The sequence below is a fragment of the Ictidomys tridecemlineatus genome, chromosome 11, assembly GCF_052094955.1.
Source record: "Ictidomys tridecemlineatus isolate mIctTri1 chromosome 11, mIctTri1.hap1, whole genome shotgun sequence".
In the NCBI taxonomy this organism is placed as follows: domain Eukaryota; kingdom Metazoa; phylum Chordata; class Mammalia; order Rodentia; family Sciuridae; genus Ictidomys; species Ictidomys tridecemlineatus.
Window position 1 is genome coordinate 23313718 of NC_135487.1, and position 23939 is coordinate 23337656.

Sequence of the window (23939 nt, forward strand, 5' to 3'; positions counted from 1 at the left end):
AATCAACAAAAAAGAAGAAAGAAAATCCATAATCATTTGAAAATTCACAAAATTCCTAAGTTCCTGAGTTCAAAGAGGAAAGAAGAGCTTTCAATACAGACTGCTTATAATGGTGATGATACTAGGCCAAAGCTGAAGTAAGGAGAAAATTCATAGCCTTACTCATTATTGAATAATAATAATAATAATAATAAAGAAATATAAATGAAATGAGTATTTATACTCAAAAAGTTACAAAGAGAATAACTAAAGAAGATTAAGAAGAGAAGGGAGAATAATAAATTCAGAAGAGATAAAAACAGCCAGCTTCTGAAGAGACAAATAAAAGAGAAATTGCTGATTGTTTTAGTTAAGAAATAATAACAACAGCAATAATAATAATAATAATAATAATAATAATAAATTAAGGCAATAATCCAATTATAAAAGAATGATGAATATAATATACTAATAAATTTGAAATCTTGTCAAAATGAAGAATTTCCCAGGCAAATCTGAATTACCAAAATTAGTATGAAGGGAAAATCCTAAGGCAAATGGGAACTACTTAGGGGATAGATGGTTTCATAGGTAGTGCTTTAAACGTTTATACAAACTTGTAATAGCCAAACTATTTAAATTAATCCTGAACAAATATTCTCACCATGATAGTGTACACGTTTCTATCCACCTACTCACACATGGTCACATCAACAGTGTAGCACAAATCCTATATGCAAAGTGCTAAAAATCAAATTCAGCCGCAAAACAATAAAAACACAGCCTATATAACCAAAATAGCAAAACTTTACTGATAGAAAAGTAAATTTAAAAATGGAGACAATGTCCCTTGTTGAAAAGAGTTCATAAGTTGACAATTATCCTCAAGTGATGATACACATTTTAACCCAATTCCAGAGAAGATCCATACCAATTTTTTTTTTCCTGGAACTAACAGCAATTGTAAGTTCCATTTGTTGGAATAAACAAGTCAAAACAACCACACTCTCCTTGAGATAGATGAGAAAAATAACAAACGGGGTCTTAATAAACATCCAAGAGCATCATGTCTTAACTCATTAACCATCACAGCAATCTCTGAGGTGGATACTTTTAATTATTAAGTCCATGTTTTAGATGCAGAAGTTGAGTTCAAGGGTTCAAGTAACCTGCTCACAGTCACACAGCCTTATGTGATGGGACCAGAATAATGAACCCCGTCAGGCTGGTTCCAGAGCCCACACTCTCAACCACAACATGTGATTCTACTCAGTGGACAAAAGGCTTGTCGATACAGATACTAAGTACATTAAAACATGCTATAAAGCTGTAACAATGAAATCTGTATTGAATTGGTTTTGAGTGAGAGATCAATGGAACTGAAAAAGAAAGTTCACAAATAGACATAGGAATGTAAGAATTTAATATATGATGAAGGGGATTTCAAATTAACAAGGTTACTTGATCAATATAAGATACTAGAACAAATGGCTAACCACTTGTTAAAAAAAACAACAACAAAAAACTAGACAACAGCTGTTTCCATACATCAGAAGAAAATATAAAAAATATGTGATGGTGCAGGAGGAATTTCTTAGTGTTATATCAAAGTTAGAAATCTTAAAGGAAACAATATTTAAATTGAAATAGAAAATTTTGGATTTAAAATATCACCATAATCAAGGCTCAACAGTCAGTGAGGAACAAACTGGAGAGAAAATAGTTTCAAGTTATTGTAGTTGAAGATTTATTATGTTTCAGATACAAAGAACTGGAATTCAGAAATAAGGGAAACTCAAAATAGATATTGACCGAGGAAATTTAAGAGGAACTAACAAAGGAGTAAAGTTGGCCAGTGAAGATGTGCAAAGATATACAATATTATTAGAAAAAGAGAAATGTAAAAAGATTGAGCTACTGATTTGGCCAAGGACAAAAATGGCACAGAACTTTTTGAGGAAAAGGAGGGAAGTTGGCAAGGTGGAGACCAAGCAGTCAAGAGATAGACAGGAAAGCAGGAGAGTGGTGTCACATGGACAAGGAGAAGGGATTTTAGAGGAGGACAGGGCATCTGCTTGGGGAGGCTGCTGTGTGCATGTCTCCTCTGGGCTGAAAACTATTTACTGGGTTTCAGCAACAAGAGGCTCCCTGATGACGTCTGGGAGAGCAGATTTAGAGGCTCTGTGGATGCACAGTTATAAGGGGGTGGATGACAGGGGCCTGGGAGGTGAGGCACACACACAGCAAGGGCAGAGATACTGTCAGAGAAGCCCGGAGGTGAGAGTGTACCCAGGATCCTGCAAAGGAGATGCCGGAAGTGGAGAAGGATGCTTCTGTTTTCTTGAGAGAGGTGCAAGAAAATCTTAAATGTTGATGAGAGAGAATGGGAAGAAGGGAAGCCGCTGAAGTTCGAGGCAGATGGAGGATGAGTTCCAAGAAGGTGCTACAATTTGAATCTGAAATGTCTCCCAAAGGCCCATGTATTAAAGGCTTGGTGCTATTGGATGAGGCTATGGGGAGTGGTAGAGCCATTGAGAGCCATTAAAAATGGTAGAGCCAATTTTAATGACCTGTGGAAGGTCATTAAAAAGATGCTCTTGAAGGGGATCATGGAACTCTGGCCTTTTGTCTCTTTTGCTTCCTGGCTGTGAGGTGGGTGGTTTACTCTGCCTTGTGCTCCCACCATGGTGAGCTGCCTTGCCACAGGTCCAAAACAGGGAGCCAATCAATCCCAGATGGGAATCTCTAAAACTCTGAGCCAAAATAAACCTTTTCGCTTTATAAGTTGATTATCTAAGTTATTTGTTATAGTGATGGAAAGTTGACTGACACAGAAGGTGAGAGGTGGGGGAGAGTCCATAGCAAAATGGGTGAATCAGTGGGCTGTGACCCATATGAAACTGATGTGGTAGATCATGAGCAAGGTGTTAAGAAACAAAAACAAACAAACAAACAAAAACCAAAAGAGAACAGAAAAGTATGTCAGTTCATTACAGGTAGTAAAGGTAAGCACTGTTTGTGAAAGATAGGCTGCAATAATGTGCAAGTGTGTACTGAATGTGATGTAAAAATGCATTTCTTAATGTGATGTTAAAGGTGTCTGGAGATGCCTGACCTTAAGCATAAATGTGATTATATTAAAATTTTCTTCCTGATGTATAATCTATGGTGGGATTGGTTTTCAATAGGAGAAAAGATTGATCATCTATTATAAAAGGAGAGAAGGATGGAGGGAGAGTGAGGATGGTCTGCACGCTTGATGTTTTTAGTCTTTGGAAGTTGCATGGGTTGCCTGTGAGCTGGAAGTCAAGGTCATTCTCAAATGCAATATGGGGGTGGGGAATGGGTCTGAGGAGAGGGAGAATGCTTGGGGTAGTTTCCATGGAGAAGTGGAGAATAGCCTGACTTGAAAAACACAGATGGATTGCCAGGCAATGTTGCAAGCTTGATTGAGATGGGTGACCATGGATTGGTAGCAGTGCCAGTTTGCCCAGTTGGGCGGTTTTTCTCCAGCAACTCACCCCAGCAGATGTGGCCCACTCAGATGGCTCTTGGTTCACTGTGTGTCTCTGGATCAGTAAACTGAGGAAGCCCTGCTGATTAAGGCTAGAGCTGGGCTGGAAGGGAGGCCTTGCAGCTCACCTGCATTTCTTTTGCCTCTTTCTGCTCACTGTCATTTCCATCTCAGTTATCTAGATGCCATCTTTGGGACTGGGTCTTGGTGAAAGTTATCATTTAGCCTCACTGGTCCCAAGAAGGCTGTGTGAGGTTCTTAAGGCGACATGCATCAGGGGTGAAGCTAGTCACTTGGCAGCCTCATCCTTATCATAGATGAGATTAACTCTAGCCTTGGTGCTCTCTGAGAATACTGAAGACGCCTTCTAGAAATGTACACACATTTCATAAGGAGCAGCAAGCACAAATAGACAGTCCTGGCTAAATATGTCCTGAGTACATTAATTATTAAATTCATATTTGATAGAATCGGATCTGAAAGCCATGAATTGTGCTCAAGTTTTTACATTTATTTATTTTTTGCCTGATTCCTGCCTCTTGAGGGTTTGGACAATTGCTGTCCTGAGATGAATTGGCAGGACATTCAACAGAGTCCCCCCTCCCGCTTCTGTCTTCCATGACACCCATTCCAGCTTGGACGTCAAGCTCTGTCTTCTCCCCGACTTTTACATTTGGAACATAAAAGGCCCTCTTTCTGAGTCATCTTTTCATTTTAAATTCCACATTCTCATTAGGGCCCCTACCCAGCACACGCCTCCTAACTGTAGACTCAGGACAGACCTTCTCCCGAGCTACAGACATGGATGTGCGATGGTCTCTGAAACGTCTTCACCTAGGTGGCGTTTCAATGGCATGATGTGGCATCTGCTGCCTGCCAGCCTCTGCCCTGCAGATGGGGTGGGCAGACACAGGATGGAGAAGCACATCCAAGACCCTGTGCTGTTTATCTTCTCACAGATGACAAAGAACCTAAGACCCAGCAAAGGGAAAAAGTGAATGGGGTGAGCATGCGCGACTTTCAACAAAGGGAACAGAGTTGGCCGGTTTGAGGAGGTGGCCTTGGAACTGTGGCCTGATGACAAAAAGCCAGCCATCCCAAGGACAACCACTCCAGGTGGAAAGAACTCTAATTGCAAAGGACCAAGTGGGGAGTGAGCTTGGGACTTGTGGGGGACAGAGGAGGACAGTGTGGCAGAAGCATGGCGGTGGATGGAACAAGAAGCATGAGATGAGTTGGACAGGATGGCAAAGGTCTTTGAGCCCATGGAAAGGGGTCTGGGTTTTATCACAGCAAGTTTAACTAAATATGTTCCAAGCTGAACCTCTGGTCTTCTCCCCCAAACTTGATTCTCCTAGATTCTAGAATGTTCCCTGGCATCTACAGATGATTCAACCCTGCCATCACCCAGTGTGAGCTTTCCTTAGGCCCTCTTCTCACCTCCCACTTGCTCCCAAACAAACACCCATGGCCCAGACACACCCTAGACTTGATGCATAACAGCCTGATGTACAGCTCTACAGGAAATCCCACCATCACCTTGAACGAGTGTCCAAAATTGAACTCTTTATCTATTTTCCAAAGATTCTTTCATTCCTTATCTTCATGAATGACAACGTCCAATTGCCTAAGAGAAATATATCCACTGCTTCTCCCACGCTCCCTCAGCCAATCAGCAGCTAACTCCTGTGGGTTCTATCTCCTCAGTAATCTCTTGTACTTGTCACATCCTCATCACAGCTCTATTAAGTGGAGACCCCAGTCTCCTACTTTAAACCTCACTCCTTTGGAATCCGTCCTCCACAGTGGCTCAATATGGAGAGCCAATTTTGTAGATCACAACTGTCTGTTCTGGTGCATCCTTGCCTGGGACTCTTTAAGGACTCCCTGTGCTTGCAGGATAATGTCTAGACTCCTCAAAGGGGCAGGGGACTCTCAAGAAAATAAACAAGGAAGGATTACACTTCTGGATAAGGATAGACGTTCCCTCTGGGAGGGTGACCGGTGAGGAATGATGAGGAAGAACCAGCATTACGAGGGACATTTCAATATGGCAAAATGCCAGCTGCAAAGGCACTGAGGTAGGAAAGTTTCGAGGGTTAGAATGGCATGAGATGAGGGAGAGAGGGAGGAGGGAGTTAACCATGGACTGCCTCCTAGGCCTTTTGCTCAGGGTTCTCCCTTGGCATCCAGAATACTCAGCTGAGGCACAATCCCTTGCTTGGCTTGAAGGTCTGTTGGGCCATAGCTAGGGTGGCCATATAAAATATTGCCCACACTGGGACTCTTTTGAAAATTAAAAGTGAAACTATTAATAATCAGTAGAACAAAAGGTTGTATATTGGGATTGTCCCAAGCAAATAGGGATATATGGAGACCCCACTCATGGTCCCTTTATTACTGACCATAAAAGCATCCTTTCTGGGCTGGCAGTCACTTCTGTTTCAAGTTCCTTCCTTACTGCCCATTCCCTTCTGGAACTGGAACCCCACACAGAAGCTCATCGATGAGGGTCTGATAGCTGTGGAGTGGTTGCCCACTATGGCCATCCCCCATGCCCCTTGGAACCTCACTAGGTCCTTGGTTTCAATTTCCTGTCTGCTTATCAGTCCCACCTGGGAGAACTACCCACAGCCTGCAATGATCCTGCAGCATGGGCTGATTCTGGCCACACTTCCAGAATGATGCCCACCCAACCTTCCTGGGGTTGCTCGGCCTCCAGACCCTCTTCATGGCCAGGACGTGAACTGGGATATTCATGAGCTCCTTCACTGCTGGTTAGGCCTGGAGGGGTCTCATGTCACCAGCTCACAGGACAGATTCTGACACTTTATGGAGCAAAGTGTGAAGAATGTCCCTTAGTCTGCCCTCCTTATAACTAGCTGCGTCCACACTGGAGGGCTCAGATTTTACCTTAAAAAATGATCATAAATCCATACATGTATCCAAAGAAAGCCACCATCCCAAAGGTGGAGCAAATATGAATCCTAAAAATTTTGAGTTTGCATCTCAGTTTTTACTTACTAAATGTACACCTTTTTTTTTTTTTTGGTACCAGGAGAATTGAATTCAGGGACACTCAACCACTGAGCCACATCCCCAGCCCTATTTTGTATTTCATTTAGAGATAGGGCCTCATTGATTTGCTTAGCACCTTGCTTTTGCTGAGCAAGATTTGAACTCACGATCCTCCTGCCTCAGCCTCCCGAGCCACTGGGATTATAGGCATGAGCCACTGAGCCTGGTCTAATTGTACACTTTGATGGTGGTGGGAGAGCAGGTATTTTACCTCTCTGACTCTTTTCCCACATGTATGAAGATGGGATTAGTAACTTCTAAACTAGAGCTCTGTTGTGAAGACCCAGTGCCATGAAGCTTGAGAGACAGGGAGTCTAGCATGTGCCTGATACTTGGGGGTATACGTTCATTCCCTGGTTTGAAACAAGAGGTTCTGTGCCAGTTCTGCTGCTGAAGGCAGTGTCCCAACTCATGCTTCTGCTCAGTGTGTCTCTGAGTCTCAACTGGCCAACTGAGGCAGCAAAGGGGTTGCCTTCCTCCCCTCCCTTAGCCTGGCATCCACCAAACAAGACAACTCTGAGAAAACTCTAATAGAACCCCTCGTTTGCAGGAATGATTGACTGCTTGGTTGCCAACTATGAAGGGAGCTGCTGTCTTCTGTGGGCAGAAGAGATGCTCTGTCAGCTCTATGGGGTCCCTGGTGCTCACAGCTTGTACTGGAGAGATGGGTATTCTGTCATTCTTTTTTTAAAAAAAAATTTTGTTTTTTAGTTGTTGGTGGACACAATACCTTTTATTTTATTTGTTCATTTTTTTTATGATGTGCTGGGGATCAAACCCAGTGCCTCATGCATGCTAGGCAAACACTCTGCCACTGAGCTGCAACCCCAGCTCCGGTATTCTGTCATTCTTGAGCTTGACTGGGGATTCTGAGAAGCTGAGACACATATGGCAATAGCTTCCCTGAAGACCCAGTCCCTCCATGTTCCAAGCAAAGGCTATTCACAAGTACTTCTTGCCCTTGTGAGGTCGCACAATTACGGGTTCCATGTCCCTAGAGCCCCTGTGTGACTCAGAGGGTGATATCCTTGCCACAGGGGCAGATCCCAGCCAGTCTCTGTGCCCTGCTGGGGTTAGCTTCAGTTTTCTTATTACCCCACGGGCCAGACACAGGGATCAGCTGGGGAGAAAACTGGTTTGGTATTGTGCCATCCCAAAGCCCAAGCCATTCCACAGCCCAGAGCAATTCAAAAAAGAGTGTGGACAACATCTGTAACAGCCCAAAAGGAACAGGGGGAGGGAGGAGGGAAGGAAAGGGGAAATACCAGAGGATGATATTGGTCAAATTATATTGTTATATTTTGTGATTGAATAAATATGTAACAACAGAACCTACTATTATGTAAAATTATAATTCACTAATAAAAACTCTGGGGAAAAAAAGTGCTTCCGGGATAGTGGGCCCAGGCCACCGGGTCTTGGAGGCCCTTGGGGCCTGTCCTCTTCTCATGATTCCTGAGTTCTGCTAGAGGTCACCATGTTTCCAACAGTGGTTTTAGCAGAAGACCTTTATTCAGGCAGATTAGAACCACCCATGCCAAATCACACCTCAAATCACCACCCACAGAAGACTGGGAGAGAAGACCTTCACCCAGGGAGACTAGAATCATCCATACCCAGTCACACCTCAAATCACCACCCACAGAATAGAGATGGCTGCTCAGCACCATCATAGGGAAGTCCATTTGGATTTCCCTCCAGAGGAATCCGCCATAATCCAGGGGCATGGACTGTTAGCCTGAGACAGCTACCTTCAATTCCATAGGGGGGGGGAGCCTGAGGCTAGAGGCCCATTACTGAACTCCCTCCCACTGAGTCCCCCATAAGGTTGTCTTTGTACCTAAGGGAGGGCCAAAAGGGTTCTCCTAGAAAGCCAAGCCCTATAAGAGGTGAGTGGTGTCTTCTCCAAGAACCACAGAACCTGAGGCCACCTACAACACCCAGGGCTGACAGGGATGGATTTCTGACCAAAGATGATGTATTCACCAAGGGGCCCAGAGAACAGGGCGAAGGATCCTGGTAGAACTCCACACTCTAGCTCCTGAGTCAGTAGCTGTGAGAACAGACCCTGGTTGGTGGAGCTCTGTGTCTGCCTCCATTGTTCTCTGAGTTAGACACAGTAGAGCGCAGCTGAGAAGATGCCCAGAGCATTCAACATTTTACAGAGAAAAAAAGAGCTTGTTGGTTTGATCACAGCTGAAGTGAGAGTGACTGAGATACCCATTTCCCCACAGGTAGAGGTCACTGCCCAGGACTAGACTACTGCAGCTTGGTCAGTTCCCCCCAGATGGCTGCGGTCCTAGCATTTATTGGACAGGGCTCTTGGCTATAGGAACATAGCCTTTGGACCGGGCCTTGGATTAAGTCATGTTTGTAGTTCACTTTTGGATAGATTCCTAAGTTGGACTGGACTAAATTTTGCTTATGTTACAATTCTCCAAAAAGACTTCTGAGAAGCTTCCAGTTGGAATATATTTTTTGTCTTCCTTTCTTAAGATACTTTGTGACCACATCTATTATTGTGAAATACGGTGTTTATGACACTTACTAGACTATGAGCCCTTGAAGGGCAAGAACCCTGTGCCAACCGTCTCTAATTACTCTTCCCGTGCTGAGCACAGTGCACAGAACACAGTAGCCTCTCCCTCACATTTTGCTGCATTCAAACTAAATGAAAGCAGGTGATAGCATCAACAGGCTATGATGTCAAAGTGCTGGATCATGCATCTTATTTCTTGCTGGAGGCCGGTATTTCACAGATCCAAGGAGACCATGACCATCATAATAAGACCATGACTCTCATAATAACTGAATTCTGGCAGTCTCAGCCTAGCCAGCCTCAGAGCAGTGGCATATGACCATAATATACCAACTCATGCATCATTACCAGGTCTCATAGGGCTGCCATCTTGTCAAGGGACCAAACCCTCAGGAAGGATACAAGACTCCACCAAGCAGCTGGCATGACATGTTTCATATTGGAGGTTCAGAAATCTGGCATAACATCTAGGTTACCTAGGAAGGTCTTAGAACAACTCCTGGGCCCTGTCCTAAGTCTACCGGGTATTTTAAGAATGAGGCGAGGTCTTCCACAGTTTAAAATACCATTGAGTGATTCTAATTTTCAGTCAGGTTTGGGTTCCTTTTAGACTGGGTAGAACCACTGAAGGCATCTCATTCCCCTATAAAGCATCTGCCTATTTGAACATAAAACAGTAAATGATATATGGGGCCTAGACTGGTTTGGCAGGAAAAGTGCTGACAGTGTTCCTCTGGACCTTCTGATAGGAGAGCCTCTTCTGTGAGCCAACCTTTCCTCCAATCTTTGCCTGATCTGACCCTGGCCAGGGACACTGGATACCTGCATTCCCTCAGTTCAGATCCTACAGCCAGGTCCTGAGCCAAGTCAAGCCAAGCCTGGTGGCACACTGGGATGTTACGACCCCACAAGCCAGCGGGGTGGGCTCTGGAGGAGCTCAGATACTCATGGGCCCTCTAGGCTTTAGGACCCTCCCTTCCCACCAACCCTTTCTTAACATGTGTGCTCAGCCCAGGGACCAACCTTTAGAGCTGGTTCTGGTTTCTTCTCTAGTCTCTGTGCTGAGCAAAGCCCTTTTTGAAGCTGTGGCCTCTGGCTGGTGTAGGGGTCCAGCCAGAATTACCCCCTGTTCTCCTGAGTATGGAACTGATTCAATCCAGAGGCCTCTTTCCACCATCAAGCATTTGCTGTTTAAACACAAAGGCAATAAGTAATGTATGGGCCTCACACTGGCCCGGGAGGACAGGGGTTGACTCCGCTTCCTTGGACATCCTGATAGGCAATGTGGGCAGTGCCTTTGTGGCCATCCCTTCAGCCCTTCTCCTGGCCCTGGACTCCCTCAGCTCTGCCTTACCCTGCCGTGGCTGCCCTCTGGTGCCAGGAGGCCCATCCCCAGCCGTGACTAAGCTGCCCACTCTCCAGGTCAGGAATAGATGCGCCCCCTGCTACCAGCACAGACTCCACTAAGGCGACCGCACCTAGCTCTGCACATCACTAGCAAAGTGAGAGCACAGGTTCTCATGTCTAGGTTTTTGAGACCTGGGTGGCAGAGGGAGGGTGCTCTGGAACCCCCCAGGTTGCCTGCTCACTTCCTGGGACCCTCTGTGGTCAGTGGGTCCTTGAAGGAAACCGAGAGCCTGAGGACATTACCCAAAGCCGAGGAAGCTCACTCAGCCCTCATCACCGCCAGTGCCCTGTCACAAACATTCCCAGGAATCCTGTTTCCCATACGGAATCTAACACTTTCAGACCTTAGCTGGTCCCGACTCTGGCTCTGAATACTTGGAGGAGGTAATTGTCAAGGACTCCAGTTATTGAGATCGTATTTTCTGGGCCGAAGGAGAAGATGATTGAAATTGCACTTGTCCTGGAAAATCTGGGATTATACACTTACAGGGAATACCAGGTTTTAGTCACAGAGGGGCGGGAAAATGGGGACACGCTTTGCCTGTGCACGGAGCATGGAGGTTGAGGTGGGAGTGGAACTAAAGAAAAGTACCTGCCAATTTCAGAAGAAAGGTGACAAGCCATGTATGTGACCTATATGAAGAAAACCACAGAGCTGCTATATTTAGAAAAATGAAAGTGGAGTACCAAAAGAGACAAACGCGTCATGGATCTGGGTGGGAAGCCTGCGTATTAGAACAAAGCCCATTTTCTTTGAGTTAATTTACAGTTTAACAGGAGTGCACACACAAAGTCCCAACAGGATAGCTTTTTCCCACTCTGACAAAATGATTCCAAAATTAATCTTGAACAACAAACAGATGAAAATAACAATGAATATTCTGAAAGAGAAAATAATTAAGGAAGGAAGGAATTGTTTTCAGCTCTGCTAGATATTAGAACATATTATAAAACAGCAATTAAAATTATTCAATATGGGGGCTAGGAAAGCCGGAGCAACAGAACAAAGCGGTGACTCAGGAAATAGACTTAACCACATTTGAGGATTCGGTATATGATAAAACAATCCATTTCTCTCAAATCACAAGGGAAGTGAATTACTTAATAAATTATGTTGGAAAACTGCCTAAGAGTTTGGACAATATTATACATTCATCTAAATAAACTCCAGATGGATTAACAAATTGTAGTTTAACAAATCAAATTACTGACAAATAACTAAAAATAGAAGAGAGTATTTCTCAGATCCGTGGCAGAATGATAACTCTGTCAGCTTTGAAAAGAAATCATAAACATTGGGGGATTTGTCTACATAAAAATGTAAAACAACTATACAATACAAATTAGCAAACTAGAAAGGGGGGAAGACAAGATAGAGGATTTCTACCCCATGATAAAAAGAGCACCTTCAAATTGGATTGGAAAGTACCAAGACCTTAGTGTGCCACAGTCCCCACATGGCACTGCCCATGGCAAAGGCATCATGTCTCTGTTAGACAAGGCTGGACCCCATGTGGCTGTGGATAGGCCAGGACTGAAGTCCCCATCCAGTGTCCTGGGATAGAAATTCTGGAACCTCTCCTGACATGTTTTCCATACTTCGTGTCCTAACAGGGGCATGCTCTGCACAATGGATGGGGTGACAGCCTCTTTCCCACACTCTTATCCATGGACCCCACTGGCCTTCCTTACTCACATTCCCTAGGCAGCACCTACCCTCTAGGATCCCCTGCAATCCCAATTACCCAGCTAGTAGTGCATGTGTGTGTATACACGTGTGTGTGTGTGTGTGTGTGTGTGTGTGTGTGTGTGTGTGTGTCAATGCATCCATGGAACACCTCTCCCTCCCTTGCACAGGCCCACACCTCTCAGCTTCTCTTAGAACCCACTACTGCAACTTGGATGTGTCCTTTACCAACAGGCCCCAACACTGTCTTCCCATTTTCTGGTCAACCATTCTAACAGAGATGGTGCCCTAGGAGAAGAGGGGCCACGGCAGCCTGTTCATTTAACACATATTTATTGAGCATTGCCAGAGGCATGCTCAATAAATATGTGTTAAATAAAAGAATGGGCCCACGAGCTAGGCATGGTGGCACATGCCTGTAATCCCAGTGACTTGGGAGGCTGAGGTAGGAGGATCATAAATTCAAGTGTAAGACCTGGGTTTGAACTCTAGAACTGCAACCCAACTGAACCGGACCAAACCAAACCAAATCAAAACAAACCAAACTTAAACATATCTATGGCATCAGGACTTCTCATTGAAGAAAACAAATTTTAACGCTCAAGGAACCATTTCCTTTCTTGTCTGTCCCTGCAAGGGGAGGGCTCCGGGAGCTCAGGCATTCCAGTCTGGATTCCCAGCACTTGTAACACTTACAACACTGGGCACTTTATAGCATTTGCCAAGGGGTGGGTGTGCCATAGGGACAGATTCAACTCATATGTATTAAATTAGCAAGTTTTAAAAGGCCACACAGATACTTGAGGTTTAGTGAAGCAGATAAAGGTTATAAGCCATCTACGTGACCTATAGGAAGAAAACCACTAAGCTGTTATCTCTAGAAAGTGAAAGTAGATGTACATAAAAGAGAGCTATGCTGTTTGTTGATAGCAAGGCCGAAGGCTACAGGAATCTCAATCTTACAGCTTTTGTTATTGACAACATTTTGGGAGAATAATATAACTGTGTGCATCAGAGTTTAAAAAAAACATTCATACTCTGGCCTGATAACTGTATTTCTGGTAATTCATCCCAAAGAAATAATTTAAGAGGAGGAGAAAAAGCCACGGGCAGGAGGATGTTCATTATAGCCTTATGTAAAATAATTGAACGTGATCAGTTGAATAAGTCATGGTCCATTCACTAGAGAATATTCCATTGATCTTTAGAAGGAGAACTGTGGAAGACACAGAGCCACATGGTAAGACAGACGCCACATACGGACTTGGAAACAATGCAAAATGGTATGATTGCTTTGATTGGAACAATGTGAAAGATGTGCAGATGTGTAAGAAAAAAAAAAGCAACGGACAAATTTGAACCTGTTTTTTTAATTTATGGGAGGGAGATTAAGAGTACTTTCTTCATTCAAATCATTAAATTCATTTAAGCTTTTAAAATACCGGAACGTACCAACAGCCTGTATGGAATATTGGCTCTTGAGTTGAAGATACTTTTTTTTTTTTTTTCCACCTGAGGTATTGGGGATAGAACTCAGGGGTGCTTTACCACCGAGCTATATCCTCAGTCCTCTTTATTTTTTATTTTGAGACAGGTTTTCACTAAGTTGCCCAGGCTGGCCTGGAACTTGCAATCCTCCTGCCTCAGCCTCGTGAATTGCTGAGATTATAGGTGTGCATCACAGCAGTGAACCTGTAGGTTCTTCTTGATAGAGAGTCACAACACATCACACTAGACACAGCACTAACCAAGCGCCCCCTCAGCCTGAGAGGGTCATTCCCACGCCCTCCAGGTGAGAATTTGATCAAGAACAGCCCTAACCTAAGAAGGTTGCTGAATTTGTGCCTGGTAGGGGAATAGATAGTGGATGGGGAGAAGGGATGAGAAAGAGTGAAGATTTGGAAAAGATTTCATCACAAGTACATGGCATGGTGGTGTACGGTGCTGGGCTAGTTCTAATAAGGACCATGGATCCATTCTTCATGGATCTGTTTAACTCCTGACAACCTCTTTTACTTCTTGGGGGTAGCTCAGTGTGCTTCAGGTCCCTGGCCCAGTAATTTTGTCCTAAGGCTTCTTTGTTCTTGCTTCTGCAGATGAGCCTTGGCAGGACTTGGAGTGGGAATCGAGGTTCACATGGCTACTGCTCTGTCAATTAATCGTCCAAATTTTAGACCATCATTTAGTGGTTGCACAGCCTTTGAAATAGTGGCCTTATCTTCTTGAATGTTGTTTTCATCTATCTATAAGCTAAGAGAACATATAATCTGCTAAATTGTGGGCAAGATAGTGCCCCAATGAAATAAGGCATTTAATAATCACCAGCATCCTCTCCTGCCCCCTACTTTCTCACTGTCATAATGCTATAGACTTTAATCACAGTCTCACTTAAAATGTAAATCCACATAGGTCTTCATTTTAGATGGGACAAAGTTTCCCTGATCCAGTGGTTTTTAATCTGGGATGGGTTTTCTACCAGGGAATATTTAGCAATGCCTAGAGGTGCTTTTGATTCTCACTACTGGTACATGGGGTGGGTGCTACCGTCATTTGGTGGGTAGAGGATAGGATATTGCTAAAGTATCCTTTGATGCCCAAAGCTGTCCCATACAGACGATTATCTTCAAATTATTATACTGAGCTGCAATATCAATAGTGCTGAGATTGATTAATCCTACACTTGAGTAATGGTCCATGGGAGGGACCAGCTTCCTAAGGACCCTATGACACAATCCATTCCTTTCTGCAGTGGGTCAGGGTGGTAGGGCATGTGTGCATATGGATGTGCAGTGGGGGTAGGGAGGAATTCAGGGCAAAAGGACAAGAGAATGCCAGGAGGGGCCATTTCCTATAGCCTCCCTACACAGAACACTCTCTTACCTCCCAACTCTTCAAAGCCTGGTTCAAGTCCTCTGTCCCCTGTGACATTTTCTCTGAGCGCTCAAGAGACCCAATTTTCCTTCTCTGACCTCTCCAGATTTGGCTGCTGATCTGTAACTTAAACTGTGCACACCCCAGGAGGCCCTGGCTTCTTATTTCACACATATGCCATATACAGGAAGACCTGAGCAATTAGGATTCACACCTTCTTACAGCGCTTTGCAAAATGGCGAAGGAAAGTGAGCTTTTGTGCTGTCCTGGCTCATCTCTGGGTGAAGGCTGTTTTGAAACTTCTTTTGAAAGTGGCTGCTAATGGACTGATAATTGGTTTCCGGGCTTCCTTATGATGTGTGAAGTGCTCTGCTAGCCTGTCAACAAAGCATCCTGGACTGTGTAAACCACCCTCAGAGTTATTTGTATCTTCCTTACTGTTGTAGCTCTTGTGGTGGAATGGCCCTCCATCTTTCAGTCAGGATGGGTAGAAATAGGCAGAGCTTCTAGAAGGGAAAGAATGTGTGCAACCTGGCCAAAGCTCTCTCCCCAGGACAGCTAGTTGGAGCACAATTCCTAGGGAGAGGCTGAACAGCTCAGAATCTAACACTGGGCCTGTGGCACAGGGTAGACAATAAATATCCCTGAATGGATGGAAAGTGGTACTACTTCAGGTAGATTTTGAGCAGTGGTCCCTGGAGACATGCATTAACTGAAGAGGACAAGAGGAAAGAAGTCAGCTCCATCTTTTCTTTCAAAATGCTTTTTCGCTGTGAGATATATCATCCTCCTGAAAACCAAGGTGGAAAAAGACTGTCTATTGAGGATCTACTACTGTGAGGGCAGCTCAAAGCCCACAGAATGATTCTGAAGTCTCTGGCTGCCACAGAAAATGTTGGGGAACATGAAGGAAGAGTGTTATTTGTGCAGTCTCGGCAGGGCGATTCCCTGGTAAGAGCTGTTTTGAAGAGAATGTTTCAAGAGAAGAACAAATGCCCTGCTTTGCACTTCTTTGGACAATTGTTCAAAGAAATCTGAGCTATTAAAATAGTTTTCCCAGTCCCCTTCTAACTCCTGAGAAGGAAACAGCAGTGCTGTTCGCTAAGTATTGTATTAATATTTATTGTCACTAATGAGCGGTAAAATTCAGGACATTTATGCTGACTTTTGCTGAAGGTATTTTCCTGTGTGCATTTCAAACACTCAACAATGCATAGAAAGTAACCTTATTCTTTTATATTTTATAGGCATTTATAGATGTTGCTCCTTTGCTGTTGACTACACACTTTATATTTGACCTAGAACAAGGAACAGAACTTTCCCTCCATCAAAGTATGGCCTGCTCTGTAATGATCCACTTTATGGAGTAGTTTCCAAGAATTCATTGTGGAAATGTTGTAGTTATCTTTCCCTAGGGATATGATCCTAGAGGCTTAGAGCTTCTGGAGCCAGAATGAAGCGCTGCCCTGCTGAGTAGATCAGGAAACCAAAATCCAAGACGAGACACCCTGGCTATAGTCCAGAAGCTGAGCTAGGACCAAGAATCAGGGCTCCAGATTTGGAATCCAAAGTTATCTCAGTATGCCAGGCCTTCCTTATCACTGTCCCTCACTACCAATTAGATGGCGAGCTTATGAGGCGAAGCCCAGGACCTCAGGAAGCGTCAGCTCAGAGGCTGGGTACTGAGCAGACAACAGACAGATGGCGGTGCCTCGTGTCCAGGAGCTGCAGATGTGACAAAGGTGCAGAGTCATGGGGACACTTGGCTCTCCCTGGCCTCTTCCACTGAAGCCAGCATCCCTGGGACTCTGAGTAGCTGAGGACAGAATACCCAGGGATGTCATCCTCCTCTATCCCAGAACTGTCTAGCAGAAGAAATGTCAGCCCCCATGCCCACATCCAAGTGCCTGTTTTGCAATTCTTATCAGCAAGCTCAGGTCCCTCATCCTTGCTTGAAACACAGAGGGCACCAATCCATACTTGCGGGGACAGCTCTGCCCTCTTTTCTTCTCAGCTGCTTGCAAGCCGTGCCCAGCCGGCTGGAAGCTGCCAACCCTGCTCCTGGAAAGGAAGGGCCAGATGAGCTACGCTACAAGGTTTTCTGCCCTTAGCGAAGGTTTAAGAAAACTGTTCTGAAACTACTCCTAAGAGGCGGAGGGTCAAGTAAATTCTTGGAAGACTCCAGGGGCATTCTGGGTACTACCTGCATCTCTCTGCCTGTGGGGCCAGGGAGTTTTGTTCTGGTCCGGAGGACCTGGCTGACTCTTCTTCCCACTTCCATCCTACCAGTTCTCAGTCCCAGACACTTGGCCGTCTTCCAGTTCTGCCGCCTGGCTTTATCTAGATGGATCTCAGAAATTAAGCCCCATAGTATTTGGGGCTCCCATAGGCTGTAACTTTGCCTTCTCTAGCCCTGTTGCCAGCCAGTGTCTGCAGAGCCCTGTTCTGCTCATTCCTGCCCTGGGCTTGGTCTCTGCAATGTTCCTCTTGTCCCCATGGCTCCCCAGGAAGCTAAGGAGCTGGTGAACATTATTTTACAGCCACAATGGAGAGCAGAAGTGGGCAGATGACCTTGTAATCTAATTTTTTTTTCAGTAAGGATGATTTGTTTGATGTATATCTGAAAGTGGTTTAAACTCTATAAACCTCTGAAGAAGTCTTATACAGATAAACTCACAAGTCATAGACAGTGCTTTGTCAGATAGAATTATTACTTTTTTGTTTGTAAAGTATAATCACTATGCTACGACCCAATTTGTCAACTCACACGCCCCAAACCCTCATCATCGGAGACCCTGACAGTCTCCCAGTCTCTTCCTCCCCAGCACCAAGGGGCTATCATTGTCTGATATGCAGGACTCTGAGGTCCTGAGTGGCCCACTAGGGTGGGAGAAGGATCAGAGGGGCAGGCTCTTTGCCTTTCCCTGAAAGAAGCACATTGAAAGAGCTGGAAGAGGTCAGAGGGCCAGGGTTGGGAGAAGAAGAGGTGACAACCCAGAGAAGCTGGAACCCTGGAATTTCTGACAGAGACCATGTCTGCCTTGCCTTGCTACCCAGAGCCCCTCACACTTGGGGTCCCACTGGGGATGAGACTTCTGATATCATTTGCGCCGCAAAGTATCGCCAGCCCGTCGGAGTGGAAGGCAGGTAGAGGGCCCTTCGTTGTTTACTCCATTCCTTCTCCCAAAGATCAACAACCCAAAGACAGCCAGAGCCCTCATCTGAACCTAAATTCCATATAAGAGGCAGCGACTATAGGGTATATTTCATGCCAGGTTGTTTTTTTCCTGCAGCCCCCGGAGGCTGGTAGAGGTGCCAGTCCCTCTAGCCCCAGCTGATTGAGTGGTGTCAGACGTGGTAACAAGGGTGAGGAAGAAATGTCTGGATCTAAGCCTTGTGGGCCATGCCCGAGGGTCTCTGCCTTGCTCTTAAGGATCACCAGGGAGGGTAAGACGACGGTGAAGAAGGCCCTCCAAGGTCAAGAGCAATCGCTGTCAATGCTGCTGTCTACAGTACTGCCAGACATGAGGAGCCAGCCAGCAATGTTGTAAGGATCAGAAGAAACCAACCAAAATGGTGCTGCGGGCACACAGTGCAATGTGGCCAAGAATGGGCCCCGGGACCAGCTAGGAAACGGGCCCTGCCTCTCTGTGGGGACCCTGCAGCGGCTGCCTCCGGCTCACTTACACACGCAGCCTGGCTTCTTAGCCGACCACTGGTTATTCTTTTGACACGTGATTGCCTTCTGCCCCACCAGCTCAAAGGCAGGCTGGCACTCAAACTTGAGTGTGTCGCCGTGGCGGAACCGAGAGCCTTCCCTCCGGCCGTAGGCAGGTATGCCAGGGTCACCGCAACTGCCCTGCTCGATCTCTGAAAGACAGGAAGACGAGAAAACAGACAAAAGGTGACTTTATAGCTCTCCTGGACATTTCATGTTCCGCTGCCCTCCTGCCAAGAGTCAGTGCTCGGAGTCACACAAGTAGACATTTAGCGTTCTTACAGGGGACGAGCTTCATGTCTGATCACAGCATCCAGCTGGCCGTCTAGCTAGCACATGCCTGCGACCCTGGCTCCATCTGAAGTACTCCAGACCTGCAGATTTTTATTTAGGAAAGGTGGACCGACATGATTGTTTGTGGGTTATGCATCCCAGGGGTCCCAAATTTTGGAGACTTCCTAGTTGAACTTGACCCTGCATCTGATGACAGATGTGGCTAAATGGATCTTAAGCACAGTCCACTTCTGGGCAGTAGAACCAGCATGGATGAGGAGGCAGTGGACACCTGCTCCTTGCCACTGTCTCAAAATGGAGACTAAGCGAGACTCAGTATTGGCAGCCTTCCTAGACAGAAGCGCTTTCATGAAGATTTTTTTTTAATTCAATTTGAGAGGGCAGCAGGTAAAATGAAGCCAATGACTCGTTAAGTCAACTTTTCAAGTTCACTTGAGCCAGCAGTGGTGAGTCAGCCTGTTTGGTGGAGGCTCTTGGAGACAGTCCTGGGGGCCTGGACGCTGTGGACGTGACAGGTCACTACCCAAGAGTCGGCTAGGACCCAGCCAAGTGCTCCTGCAGGAGACCGTCCCTGCCACACCCCTGGAGTCCATCCCTGCCACACCCCTGGAGTTTCTCCAGAGTCACCCCATCTCCACCGGTGCTGTGCTTAGGGCTGTGAGAGGGAGGGGAAAGAGCTCTGCTGCGGGGTCGGGGGGAAGGCGGCCTACAGCAAAGACAGGGGTGCCAGGTGGTGAGGCGAGACCACAGGAGTTCTGAGATTTGGGAGAGAGGCACCTGGAGCCACTAAGGGAGTGGTTCAGACACCTTCCCAGGGTTCTCAGGCCCAAAGGACCCTGTCTTTTCTGTAGACATCATTTGAGCCATCAGAAGCCAGTTGTGGGAATCACTGTGTGTGATCCTGACAAGATGATTCTGTTAAAGCTTTCTTGCCATAGCTGTGAGGTTTCTGTGGGCCGATCAGGGTTGCTCCTGCTAGTCCCGGACTCTGCCATAGATGGGCAGGCTCTTGACTGTCACATTCGTGTTACATCAAACACCAGGACCTCCAGCCCTGGGCTGAGAGGATCAGAACAAAGCATTCTATGGGACTCTGTGAGCATGTGTGTGTGGGTGTGTGTGTGTGCATCACGCATGTGTGAGCTAAGTCAAACATCAAGGGTCCTAGAGAAGGGGGTCTGCATGACCATGTGCCAGGCCCAAGGAATCTCAAGTCCCAGCCGGCCCACCCACCCCTCATCTGGCCTCTCTTGGCCCCACTTTCCACACCTCTGCTGAAGTCCTATCTGAGCCCTGATCTGAAGTTAGCTTTGTGCAGGCTCAGGGACGGGGGAGGGGATTTGCTGAAGGAAGCCCAGGGAAGGTGGCCCCTTTGTTCCAGGTCCCAGAGCTCCTGGCATAGGGAGGATATGAAGTAGGGACACCTGTTACAAGTTGACCTGGAGAGGCAAGCTGCGGGGCCATCCTTCTTCCAGATGTCTCTAAACATGCTCCCTGGAATTTAAGCTCCAGGGATGCCAGGACTGTACCCATAGGCCTTTGAGATCTGGTGAAAGTTCCATGGCATCTGAAGACAGAGCTGGGTGCTGCTAATGGGGGGTGGGGTGTGGGATCCAGATTTAAGGTTTCCTAGTGAGCCCCCAGCATACTGTAGATAACACACTCAGGGTACATGTGTCCCTGTCCCTATGCTCTGTAGCTAGTCTGAGACTGTGATGGGGACAAGAGGACAGGCATCCATAGCAGGAGGAAGGAGTCTGCCCAGCCCCCTCCACCACTGTCTGGGCACAGACACATGCACCTAATTTCTCTTCCCATTAATACAATCATGGGTGTACTATAAGGACCTACTGTGTGCCAGCCCTTGTGTCCAGCCCTGGAGATCCATCACCAATGCGTGAACGGACAAGGAGATGGGGATTTAAGACCCTGGATGCTATGGGAGCATCCAGGAGAAGCAGCTGACTCCAATTTGAAGGGCCAGGCTGAAAAGAAGGTTCAGGGAGTGAGGCTCACAAAGCTTTAGGGGTCCCAAGGAGTCAGTAATCAAGACACTAAGTCTCAAAGCAATTGAATTTTTCCTTAGGAAATCACAACAAATACACATAAATCCAACCCACCCAATGAAGAAACAAGGACTGAATCTGACCTTGCGCTTGGCTTACTCACCTTTATCCTAGACCTGCCTCTGTCTGTTGGAGACGGTCTTTATTTAAAGTTTCATCACAAATATTTTGCATTGATCTTGATTTTAAAATATATTATTATTATTATTATTAATCTTAGTTACTGAGCTTTTTTCCCCTCGCCCTTAATTTTTGTGCCCAAGGTGGGTGCCTCACCTGACCCGAGTCCCAGCCATGGGTTAGGGACTTGGAGGAGGCCACGTCTGAGCTGAGGCCTGAGGCTATGAAGGGCCAAAAAGGTGACAGGAATAGCAGGTGAGAAGGGGGAAGGGCCCTTCAGGTGAAAGGAGGAGCCCAGGCCAAATCCCAGAGGTCAGACTGTAAGACTGCAGTATAGCAGTGAGCGCAGCCACCTAAGAGTTAGGATCAGAACTAACTTTTAGTTATACAGCGAGTAACTCCAGAACTGATTGTTTGTCAGCAGCTGCTGTGAAGACTTTACGTACATTGACTTACTTTAGCCTTACAGTTACCCTGAGGGCTGGGCACTATTTTCCCATTTTAAAGATGAGGAAACTGAGATGCAGAGGCATCATGTAATTATCTGAGGCCAAAGAACTAGGAATGGTGCATGCTCCAGGGCCCCTAATTCTGTGCCACTGTAAGTTCAAGTGCTTTCAGCAGGGTGATGAGAGGTGAGCTAGCAAAGGCACCCGTGGGCAGGGCCAGCTCATGAATGCCCCCCTGGCCCCCGCTATCTGCTAAGGAGACTGGATTTCACATGGTAGGCAGTGTGCATCAATAAGGGATTTCATTCTATTTAGCATTTGTTATTTTGTATGTGAAAAAGGTCACTCTGATCGCTGTCTGGGGCAGTGGGGAGAGGAAGAGAGAACATTCAATCACTCCACAAACATCAGACTTTCTGCTTCGTCTAAGCCACTGTGCTGGACGCTGGGGGTGCAGCAGAGACCAAGGCAGATGCAAGCCCAGCCTTTGAAGAGGCTTCATGCTACTGGGAGGCTCATGGTAGTCTGGCAGATGTGTTGATGCATCCTAGGCTGGGCATGGGCAGAGGATCTGGAGAGAGGCAGGGAGATTTGGGACGTTTAAGGCAGGACACAGCCGTAGGCCATACTGAGGGTGAGGATAGGGACCAAGGAGGAGCAGGAGTGTGCTGGGCTGAGGGCCTGGCCAGGGCACTGGGCTGTACTGGCACTAAGGTGAGAATGCAGGATGAGCTGCTGGTGTGAGTGCGGAAGCATGCTGAGTTGTGTGGTACAGGTGGAATCTCCAATTGGAATTATCTAGTAGAAAGTAGCTACATGGGTCTTAAGTTGAGGGGCGAAGTCTGGTCTAGATGCGGCCACATCAATATCTATAGCAGCTCAGTTCACAATAGCTAAGCTACAGGACCAACCTAGGCACCCTTTAATAGATGAATGGATAAAGAAAATGTGATATATATATATATATACACACACACACACAATGGAATATTACTCAGCCATAAAGAAGAATGAAATTATGGCATTTGCTGGTAAATGGATGGAACTGGAGGCTATCATGCTAAGTGAAATAAGCCAATCCCAGAAAACCAAAGGCCGAATGTTCTCTCTGATATGAGGATCCTGACTCACAATAGGTGGGGGCCAGGGGAGGAGTGAAGGTTCACTGAATTGGACAGGGGAGAATGGGGGGAAACAAGGTGGGTTAGGAATGATAAGGATAGTAGAATGAATCAGACATAACTTTCTTATGTTCATATATGAAGACATGACCAGTGTAACTCCACATCATGTGACAACAATGGGAAATTACGCTCCATGTATGTATGATATGACAAAATACATTCTACTGTCTTGTGTAACTAAAAAGAAGAAATAGAACATAAAAAATAAATAAAAGGTATTTCATACACATAAACACACACACACAAAGAAGTCTGGTCTAGAAAGATAGACTTTGAGATTCTGCTGGGAGAGTAGCCATGAGAAGGATAAGCCCACCCATGGAGGGTGGAGAGAGGTGCCTAGGACAGAACAGAGGTGCCCAGGCTGCAGGGAACAGCAGCATGGGAGGCCCAGTCCTGGGGGAGGGGTCACGAAGCTCAGAGAAGGAGGTCTCTGAGTAGGAGATGGACAGGCCCAGGCTGCAGGGAACTTTAGGGAGGTCCAGAAAGTAGGTCAGCAGGAGGGGGTCACTGTTGGTGCTGGGAGGAGTGGACCAAGGGTCACAACGGGACAAGGCCAGGTAGGAGAAGAGGAGGATGAAACGGGGAGAGAAGACCTTCAAAGGAAGAATTTCTTGACAAAGAAGGAAAAGAGGGTAGCAGCGTAAGAGGGTTATGTCCTTGGGGGGTGGTTACAAATATTTTTAAGATGGGAGGAACTTGACTAGACTTCAATGCTAGAGAAGAACAAGGGAGGAGGGAGGAGGGAGAGGGAGAGGAGGAGAGAAGAGGGAGAGGGAGGGGGAGGGGGAGAGGAGGAGGGAGAGGGAGGGGGAGGGGGAGAGGAGGAGGGAGAGGGAGGGGGAGGGGGAGAGGAGGAGGAGGAGGGAGAGGGAGAGGAGGAGGGAGAGGGAGGGGGAGGGGGAGGGAGGGGGAGGGGGAGAGGAGGAGGGAGAGGGAGGGGGGGAGAGGAGGAGGGAGAGGGAGGGGGAGGGGGAGAGGAAGAGGGAGAGGGAGGGGGAGGGGGAGAGGAGGAGGGAGAGGGAGGGGGAGA

General features: G+C 46.4%; 1 protein-coding gene across 6 annotated transcripts in view; it reads right to left on the bottom strand.

The window, feature by feature from the left end:
- The window catches only part of Csmd2 (CUB and Sushi multiple domains 2), a 542274-nt gene that overhangs the window by 202478 nt on the left and 315857 nt on the right, over window positions 1-23939 (bottom strand). For 5 of the 6 annotated variants that reach the window (XM_078025879.1, XM_078025878.1, XM_078025877.1 and 2 more), the window contains exon 13: window positions 18763-18945. The exons of the other annotated variant lie outside the window; for it this stretch is intronic. In XM_078025879.1, coding sequence (XP_077882005.1) covers window positions 18763-18945 — 183 coding nt within the window. The remainder of the gene's footprint in view (window positions 1-18762; window positions 18946-23939) is intronic. 6 annotated transcript variants of the gene reach the window in all.